Source organism: Odontesthes bonariensis, chromosome 23, assembly GCF_027942865.1.
Source record: "Odontesthes bonariensis isolate fOdoBon6 chromosome 23, fOdoBon6.hap1, whole genome shotgun sequence".
Classification (NCBI taxonomy): Eukaryota; Metazoa; Chordata; class Actinopteri; order Atheriniformes; family Atherinopsidae; genus Odontesthes; species Odontesthes bonariensis.
Window position 1 is genome coordinate 1,575,679 of NC_134528.1, and position 11,207 is coordinate 1,586,885.

General features: G+C 43.4%; 1 protein-coding gene across 1 annotated transcript; it reads right to left on the reverse strand.

Annotated features, from left to right (window-relative positions):
- Positions 1 to 489: 489 nt before the first annotated feature.
- Positions 490 to 10,454, reverse strand: LOC142374481 (BTB/POZ domain-containing protein 17-like). Its single transcript, XM_075458206.1, has 3 exons — positions 9,533 to 10,454; positions 3,741 to 4,035; positions 490 to 1,564 (listed from the first exon to the last, which is right to left on the reverse strand). The coding sequence occupies exons 1-3, from the start codon at positions 10,452 to 10,454 to the stop codon at positions 490 to 492; spliced, it is 2,292 nt and encodes a 763-aa protein (XP_075314321.1).
- Between the last annotated feature and the right edge of the window lie 753 nt (positions 10,455 to 11,207).

Genomic DNA, 11,207 nt, shown 5'->3' on the forward strand with positions numbered 1-11,207 from the left:
TAAAAAAAAATGAATTTATGGAATTACTCTGTGTCAATTTGTATGGATTATTCTATTATTTAATACATAGAAATGAACTACAAATGAAATTCTGAACAACACAATCAATTGATCTAAGTATCATCTTCGCTTTTGAAATGTGGTATCTCCCAGCCAAATGGAATTCAATTCATTATAATCATAATTATTCATAAAATAATCCAATTCGTTCATATAGAGCCAATTAAAAAACAGCTGCGTGAGAAGTCTAAAATCTGAGGAGACGCTGCCTCTGTCGGGGACTACTTTTAGTGGCGGATTAATCTACGGTTTTGTTCAGCGGCGGGAGACGACTCGTTGCTGTGATTTGTTGACAGTAAAAAAGAAAGCGACAGATGTTTTATCTCGACTTTACTCTCACGACACCCGCCCAAACACCAACGCTCCGGGTTGTTAGTTGCCCAATGAAAACGCCAGACCCCCCCGCGGAGGGATGTGAGTGCGGCGCGGTCAGTTCTTGGCGGCTATGAGGGATTGGTAGAGCGGTTTCACCACGATGTGGAGCACCAGGGAGCTGTCGACGAGGTACTCGGAGGTCCGGCGGTGCAGGTCGGCCTCGGCCAGGAAGTCGCCGTTCTCCTCGGTGCTCTGGTGGAAGTTGTAGACGTGCCTCACCACCGTCTTCCCCTTCTGCCGCGCCATGACCAGCACCGTCTTCTGGAAGTTCACGCCGGCGAAGTCGGCGCTGGACGTGGCCGGCGTGATGATGATGCGCGGGCGCCCGCCCTCCACCCGCGTGGGCTGCATGGCGCCCGTCTCCGCGTACAGGGACCTGGCGCTGAGGGGCAGCCAGCGCGGCGAGAACAGCGCGTTCCAGGTCACGCGCTTGCTGGCGTCGTGGCTGCTGGGCCCCAGCTGCGTCTGGAAGCTGGTGCTGCGGTCGTCCCGCGTCGGGTTGTTGATGATCCAGGCGGAGCCCCACGCCGGCGACAGGTAGTTCCGGGGCACGAACAGGCTGCAGTTCACGTCGAAGTACTTGGCCATCTGCAGCGGCGAGGCGGCGTGGAACTGGTAGGACATGTAGAGCAGGTCGCGCACCGACTCCTGGTAGCGCGCCAGCACGGCGGACTGCGTCTGCAGGCGGAACAGCTCCCGCGGGGGCATCATGGCGTAGCGCACGGCCCTCAGGGCGTTCTCCGCCGTCAGACCGTCCGGCTCGTTGTGGACGATCCACGCCTCCAGGGCGGCGAAGAGCTCCGTCTCGCTCTGCAGGACGAGGTCGGAGCGCCGCAGCAGCGTCATGAGCAGCCCGCCGCTGACGGACGCCCACTCGCCGCTCCGCAGCACCGCCGACAGGTTCCAGGCCAGGAACTGCAGGCAGCTGTCCCGCAGCGTGGCGTCCCCCGCCTGCACCGCATACTCGTACCAGCCCGCCACGTGGCCCGCCGGGGAGTCCCTGACCAGGTTCTGGGTCATATAGTGGGTCACGCCCTGCTGCAGGCTCAGCACCTGGTACCTGGTGGCCAGCTGGTGCAGCGGCGTGGCCTGGTCCAGGCGCAGGGAAATCTCCCCGCAGTACAGATACCTGCAGAGGGGGACCAGGAGAGCACACAAAGGATGAGACCGGCCAGCAAAATGACCGAAATAAATGCCCCAACGGCTGGTTGAACAGAGATAAACATCATTTTGTTCCTCCGTGAGCAACGTTCCCTCTGAGCTGCTCGCACATTCTCAGCGCACAACAAAATCTGTGCAGCGCATAAAATAAAATTCACCACAAACGTATTCATTCATATCCAATACTAGACCTAATATAATCTAATTAATTAGAGCAATAATGTGTTTTTCTGGACCATTTTTCAATGTAACGCAGTGAGTGACAGGTGTTCAGCCAATGATACGATACGGTTTACTTACGCTATACAGCCAATCAGAGCATTGATGGTGCTTTCATATGTGCCCTGCCCATAGGCGCCGTGCAGGTTAGCTAGCTAACAACAGTGCAGGTCAGCTAGCTAACAACAGTGCAGGTCAGCTAGCTAACGACAGTGCAGGTTAGCTAGCTAACAACAGTGCAGGTCAGCTAGCTAACGACAGTGCAGGTCAGCTAGCTAACGACAGTGCAGGTTAGCTAGCTAACAACAGTGCAGGTCAGCTAGCTAACAACAGTGCAGGTCAGCTAGCTAACGACAGTGCAGGTTAGCTAGCTAACGACAGTGCAGGTCAGCTAGCTAACGACAGTGCAGGTCAGCTAGCTAACGACAGTGCAGGTTAGCTAGCTAACAACAGTGCGGCAGAGTTAGGAGCTAAGACACGCCCCTTATCATGGCGAAACCAACGGGCAGCGCCAGCGACACATCCACTCACCAAGCCAAAGTAAAAAAGAAATGCGGTTCTTTTAGGATGGAATGGCTGTCTGAGTGCAGATAGAAGAACAAGCGGTGAAACTTTTTCGAGTGAGAAAGGTCTACTCTGCAAGCACGACTCTCACATATAACAGATAACATATTACACATCTCATGAACAACAAGTCTTTTTCATTTTAAGTGGGCCAAATCGCTTTTATTAAAAGTAAACTGATGAAAATTGCTGCTGTGATTTGATTCTTTTCATAAGCCATGGAACCTGCTATGATCCGAGGGTTTTGAACAGGTGTGATGGCGTGCACGTGTGATGGCGTGCACATCTGATGCTGCTCACAGTGCTCCTCAGTGTGCTCAGGGAGCCCAGACACATGAAAAATTAGAGGGAACATTGTCCGTGAGTAAATATTTTAAATAAATCTCTCCTTCTCGTGTGAGATAAAGTTTTTTTTCATCTGTATAATGAATAAAACGAACGAAAAAATCAGGTAGAAAAATTTTATTTGTAATTCAATTAACTTGATTAGTTACGACTGTATTACAATGAATTGGATTGTAATTGGCTTGATTTGGTGCTTTATAAATAAAACTAAACTTAAATTAAATAAATTGAATCAACAAGCTTCACTGTCCATTTTTAAAACTCGTCTTAAAACCCATTTTTGTTCCCTTTTTATTGAAAATCTTGACCAATCAGGGCGTGTTTTAGGAGTTAAACGTCGTCCAAATGGAGAGAGCTGAGTGGAGACCCCAGAAAAGGTTCCTGCTGTCATAGTTCCTGGTACTTTCAGTTTAAACCCACTTTTTATCTTAGATTTAAAGCAGTTTTTGTTCTAAAAAAGGCCAACATGCGGTCTGCATTTACAACGAAAAAAAAGAGCAGCGATTCAGACATGGAATCTCATTAACTGTTGTGTGATGGAAATGGATTTTTATATTGATTGTATCCTCGGTGTCTTATCAGCAGTTCCACAGCAGTTCCCTCCTGATCCAATTGGTTTCATGTTGGACTCATTATTGATGGATTGTCTCACATGTAGGGTTAGTCCCTCTGGGGGGGGGATGCCGCTGAAGCTGGCATCTGATCCGCGAATTAAATGAATGGGCATAAAGGGCCATTTCACTGCATTTTTTGCATTTTGATCAACCTAAACTAGGTCCTGTATGGAAACTACAATAGTTAGACTGCTCAAATCTGGATGGAATTATTCTAAAGAGGCTATAGATTCATTAAAACCTCGTTTGGGATTTGTGAAACCTTTTTCTGATTTGTGAAAATGCATAAAGGGTCATTTCACTGCATTTTTTTGCATTCTAAACAGTTCAGGGTGAGCAGAATGCAAACAAACCCAGTAAAATGGCCATATTCTGCATTTTCTGACTCTCGGGGCGTCTCACCTGATGAACTTGTCGAAGACGGCGGCGCAGTCGGCGCTCTCTCGCAGCGCCAGCGTGCTGCCGTTGCGGCTCAGCAGCATCTCCTCGAACACGGGGCTGTGCAGGGAGAGCACCAGCGAGTGCGCCTGGATCACCTTCACCTCGTCGGCGTTGGGCGTCTCCACCCTCAGCGACACGTCGCTCCCGTTGCCCTGCAGCAGCAGAGCCTCCAGGCGCTGCACCAGCGTCAGGGAGTGGCTGATGATGTCGCCGCCGCCGCTGCCTTCGTCCTGGCCGGAGTCCACCTTTAACATACCTGCAGGAACACGTGCCGTTAGTGCGTTTCATACCCAGATATACACAAGTTTATCCAGGGAAACAAACGAGTACATGTTTGGGACATGTGTGATAATGGGTGCTGTGTTCGAAACCACATACTACATACTACATACAAACTGCCTACTTCCATACTACATACTACATACTACATACTACATACAAACTGCCTACTTCCATACTACATACTACATACAAACTGCCTACTTCCATACTACATACTACATACAAACTGCCTACTTCCATACTACATACTACATACAAACTGCCTACTTCCATACTACATACTACATACAAACTGCCTACTTCCATACTACATACTACATACTACATACTACATACAAACTGCCTACTTCCATACTACATACTACATACAAACTGCCTACTTCCATACTATATACTACATACTACATACTACATACAAACTGCCTACTTCCATACTACATACTACATACTACATACAAACTGCCTACTTCCATACTACATACTACATACAAACTGCCTACTTCCATACTACATACTACATACTACATACAAACTGCCTACTTCCATACTACATACTACATACAAACTGCCTACTTCCATACTGCATACTGCATACTACAAACTACATACTACATACTACATACTGCATACTACATACTACAAACTACATACTACATATTACATACGTCCATACTACATACTACATACTACATACTACATACTGCATACTACAAACTACATACTACATACTACATACTGCATACTACAAACTACATACTACAAACTACATACTACATACTACAAACTACATACTACATACTACATACTACAAACTACATACTACATACTACATACTTCCATACTACATACTACAAACTACATACTACATACTACAAACTACATACTACATACTTCAAACTACATACTACATACTTCCATACTACATACTACAAACTACATACTACATACTACATACTACATACTACATACTACATACTACATACTTCAAACTACATACTACATACTACATACTACAAACTACATACTACATACTACATACTACATACTACATACTACAAACGACATACTACATACTTCAAACTACATACTACATACTACATACTACATACTACAAACTACATACTACATACTACATTCTACATACTTCCATACTACATACTACAAACTACATACTACATACTTCCATACTACATACTACAAACTACATACTACATACTACAAACTACATACTACATACTTCAAACTACATACTACATATTACATACTACATACTACATACTACATACTACATACTACATACTACATACTTCCATACTACATACTACAAACTACATACTACATACTTCCATACTACATACTACATACTACAAACTACATACTACATACTACATACTACAAACTACATACTACATACTACAAACTACATACTACATACTACATACTTCCATACTACAAACTACATACTACATACTACAAACTACATACTTCCATACTACATACTACAAACTACATACTTCCATACTACATACTACATACTACAAACTACATACTACATACTACATACTACATACTACATACTACATACTACAAACTACATACTACATACTACATACTACACAATACATACTTCCATACTACATACTGCATACTGCATACTACAAACTACATACTACATACTTCCTTATTACATACTGCATACTACATACTACATACTTCCATACTACATACTACAAACTACATACTACATACTACATACTACATACTACATACTACAAACTACATACTACATACTTCCATACTACATACTACAAACTACATACTACATACTACATACTACAAACTACATACTTCCATACTACATACTACATACTACATACTGCATACTACAAACTACATACTACATACTACATACTTCCATACTACATACTACAAACTACATAGTACATACTACATACTACAAACTACATACTTCCATACTACATACTACATACTACATACTACATACTACATACTGCATACTGCATACTACAAACTACATACTACATACTACATACTACATACTACATACTACAAACTACATACTACATACTACATACTACAAACTACATACTTCCATACTACATACTACATACTACATACTACATACTACATACTGCATACTACAAACTACATACTACATACTACATACTTCCATATTACATACTACAAACTACATACTGCATACTACATACTACATACTGCATACTACAAACTACATACTACATACTACATACTACATTCTACATACTACATACTACATACTACATACTACAAACTACATACTTCCATACTACATACTACATACTGCATACTACAAACTACATACTACATACTACATACTACATACTTCCATACTACATACTACAAACTACATACTACATACTATATACTACAAACTACATACTTCCATACTACATACTACATACTACATACTGCATACTACAAACTACATACTACATAGTACATACTACATACTACAAACTACATACTACATACTACATACTACAAACTACATACTTCCATACTACATACTACATACTACATACTGCATACTACAAACTACATACTACATACTACATACTACATACTACATACTACAAACTACATACTACATACTACATACTTCCATACTACATACTACAAACTACATACTACATACTACATACTACATACTACATACTACATACTACAAACTACATACTACTTACTACATACTACATACTACATACTACATACTACCATACTACATACTACAAACTACATACTACATACTACATACTACATACTACAAACTACATACTAGATACTTCCATACTACATACTACAAACTACATACTACATACTACATACTATATACTACATACTACAAACTACATACTACAAACTACATACTACATACTACAAACTACATACTACATACTACATACTACATACTTCCATACAACAAACTACATACTACATACTACATACTACAAACTACATACTACATACTACAAACTACATACTACATACTACATACTACATACTTCCATACTACATACTACATACTACATACTACAAACTACATACTACATACTACAAACTACATACTACATACTACATACTACATACTACATACTTCCATACTACATACTACATACTACATACTACTCGATCAGACAGAATGCAGAGCGTTTACCCACAATGCATTTCGCTCCTCATCAGCCGGCCTGAAGCTGATTTCTCTTAAGCTCTAAACTCTGTAAACTTTAGCAACATTTGAAACATTTTCAGGTGAGAAAGTAGTCGTTTAAATCAGCTCTGTTTCAGCTCTGAGAAACTCTGCTGCTGCCTCAGCAAGATGTTTGGGATCATTATCCTGCAGCAGGATGAAGCTTTGGAGGCATTTACTGGAACTGGGGCAGATCAGATGTTTCTCTCCAGCTCAGAATTCATTGTGCAGCTCCATCGTTAGTGAAGATCAGGGAGCCGGCACCTTTGGCAGCCGTACATGCCCACACCATAACACCCCCACCACCGTGTTTAACAGAGGAGCTGCTGTGCTTTGGATCTCGGGCTCTTCCTGTTGGTCTCCACGCTTTCTTCCTGCCATCACTCTGATGCTGGTTCATCTGGGCTAAATAGATGCGGCTAAATGTGGCTAAATAGTGGTTAGCATTTAGTACTACTGCATACTTTCATTCTGCATACTGATCGATCAGACAGTATGCAGAGCATTTACCCACAATGCATTTGGCTCCTGCCCAAGCCGAAATCAGCCGGCCTGAAGCTCTAAACTCTGTAAACTTTAGCAACATTTGAAACATTTTCAGGCGAGAAAGTAGTCGTTTAGATCCCCAACGTGTTGAAAACCTGAAAATCTGGCAAACTAGCGGTTAGCATGTAGCAGCGTAGCCTCTGCGTTTCTGTGGCTAACTAGCGGTTAGCATGTAGCAGCGTAGCCTCTGTGTTTCTGTGGCTAACTAGCGGTTAGCATGTAGCAGCGTAGCCTCTGTGTTTCTGTGGCTAACTAGCGGTTAGCATGTAGCAGCGTAGCCTCTGTGTTTCTGCTCATGAAGTCTTCTGTGGACAGACCTGCCTCCTGAAGGCTGGTTCTGATCTGTTGGACGGGCCTTTGAGGATGTTTCTGCCTCCCTCGGCCCACCAGAGCATCCTTTCTTCTTCATGCTGGTGATCCTAAGGTTTGACCCCACGTCGCTGATGGTTTTATTCTGTTTTTTCAGCCTCATCACAGCTTCTCTCCTCATGATGAACGGCTACAGAAAGAAGCCGAGGTGTCTTATCCCTGTGAAACACACCTGAGGAACCACCTGGAAGCCCAAACATTACGGAGCCCTGAAAGGAGGGGAACTGTGGATAAAACAGTGTTGTAATTTCTACAAGATGCAACTGAGATGTATGGAAATGACTTTACAGTAAAGTCTGGAATGTGAACTTTAATCACATCTAAATAGTTTAATTTAGAGTTTCACTCTGCGGGGGCTCAGAGAAAGACGAGACTTTAGAGGTCACTGTATTTATTAGAGCAAATAGAGGGGCAGTATCATCAAAATCTATGGCATTGATCAGCCCAGCTGCACGTGCTGTCTGAATAATGAAGGATTGTGGGTCATGTTTAATTAAAGCTTTGTCTCAGATGAGGCGGTTCCCATTGCAGCACACCACCACCCCTCCTCCACTGCTTCCTCTTCTGCCCTGTAGGGATGTGAGCCTTGATTCATGTTTGCAAAGTGTGGTTCCTCTTTCTGATTCTCAATAAATGCCTCGACACTTCCTTCCCCACCCCGAAACAGACGCAACACAAACACAAAGTCACTTACCAGCAGTGACTTTCCCATGAATCACAGCCTGGTAAAAAAAAAATAAAATACAGCCCAGAAGCTGCAGGAATCCCCCCAAAAAATACTCAATCTGAGGAGCGGACCAATCGGATTGGAGAATTAACTGGAAATACATGCTCTGAGATTCAGTGTCGGCTTCTTTTAGACTGTTTCGCCGGGGAACTTGCATTTATTTTACACCATAACATCTTCTAACAGGCTGCCAGTTTGATCACGTTACACAAACTTTACAATCTGAGATATTTAGACTCTTAGACTGTTGATTTAGGGCCAAACCTCCCATAATCATTTTCATTGGTAATGTTTGGGACAGAGTGATACTGGGTGCATTAAAACAGCCATGTTTAGTACTTTGCTGCATATCTCCTACACACAATGGCTGTGTTCGAAACTGCATACTTCCATACTGCATACTGCATACTGCATACTGCATACCACATACTACATACTACATACTACATACTACATACTACATACTACATACTACAACCTCCCATAACCAATTTCACTCAGCCTCCAGTTATAAATTCCCTTTGAATAAAAAGATCAAATTCACGTGAAACAGCCTCATCGAACAGCTGAGCGTCTTACCTGCAGCGGCGGCCTCCAGCCGAAGCCACACGGCCACAAACAGCATCCCAGCGTGGATCCCAGCAGCCCGTCTCTCTGCCATCTTCTCTCCGGCTGGTCCTGGCTGCCTCTGGATCTCTGCTTCCCGGCTGGCTGGTCCTGGCTGCCTCTGGATCTCTGCTTCCCGGCTGGCTGGTCCTGGCTGCCTCTGGATCTCTGCTTCCCGGCTGGCTGGTCCTGGCTGCCTCTGGATCTCTGCTTCCCGGCTGGCTGGTCCTGGCTGCCTCTGGATCTCTGCTTCTCTCCGGCTGGTCCTGGCTGCCTCTGGATCTCTGCTTCCCGGCTGGCTGGTCCTGGCTGCCTCTGGATCTCTGCTTCTCTCCGGCTGGTCCTGGCTGCCTCTGGATCTCTGCTTCTCTCCGGCTGGTCCTGGCTGCCTCTGGATCTCTGCTTCTCTCCGGCTGGTCCTGGCTGCCTCTGGATCTCTGCTTCTCTCCGGCTGGTCCTGGCTGCCTCTGGATCTCTGCTTCTCTCCGGCTGGTCCTGGCTGCCTCTGGATCTCTGCTTCTCTCCGGCTGGTCCTGGCTGCCTCTGGATCTCTGCTTCCCGGCTGGCTGGTCCTGGCTGCCTCTGGATCTCTGCTTCCCGGCTGACTGGTCCTGGCTGCCTCTGGATCTCTGCTTCTCTCCGGCTGGTCCTGGCTGCCTCTGGATCTCTGCTTCCCGGCTGGCTGGTCCTGGCTGCCTCTGGATCTCTGCTTCTCTCCGGCTGGTCCTGGCTGCCTCTGGATCTCTGCTTCCCGGCTGGCTGGTCCTCGCTGCCTCTGGATCTCTGCTTCCCGGCGGGCTGCAGAGGATGAGGAGGTCTGTGTGGACCCCGCCACGGCACCTACACCACCACCATCATTGATTGGTGGGCGGAAACAGAGCGGGGTTGTTTCCATGATCGTCGCTTTGATCCCGACTCTCCTGACCTTGGGGATCAGCGCTGGCCGATCGGCATCGATCCCACGAGGAGGCCAAAGAGGGGGCGAAGAACAGCAGGGGGGGAAAAAGTTGGTCAAAGTCACATTTTCTGCCTGATTTTATTAGCAAAAACAACTAAATGATGTGTCTCTGTGACAGGCTGCTGGGAACAAAGTATTTTGTGTTTTTTGTTTTATTTTGTGTTTTTTTGTGTTTTATTTTGTGTTTTTTTCTGTTTTATTTTGTGTTTTTTCTGTTTTATTTTGTGTTTTTTTCTGTTTTATTTTGTGTTTTTTCTGTTTTATTTTGTGTTTTTTTCTGTTTTATTTTGTGTTTTTTCTGTTTTATTTTGTGTTTTTTTGTGTTTTTTTCTGTTTTATTTTGTGTTTTTTCTGTTTTATTTTGTGTTTTTTCTGTTTTATTTTGTGTTTTTTTCTGTTTTATTTTGTGTTTTTTCTGTTTTATTTTGTGTTTTTTTTCTGTTTTATTTTGTGTTTTTTTGTGTTTTATTTTGTGTTTTTTTGTGTTTTTTGTGTTTTATTTTGTGTTTTTTCTGTTTTATTTTGTGTTTTTTTCTGTTTTATTTTGTGTTTTTTTCTGTTTTATTTTGTGTTTTTTCTGTTTTATTTTGTGTTTTTTTCTGTTTTATTTTGTGTTTTTTTCTGTTTTATTTTGTGTTTTTTTCTGTTTTATTTTGTGTTTTTTCTGTTTTATTTTGTGTTTTTTCTGTT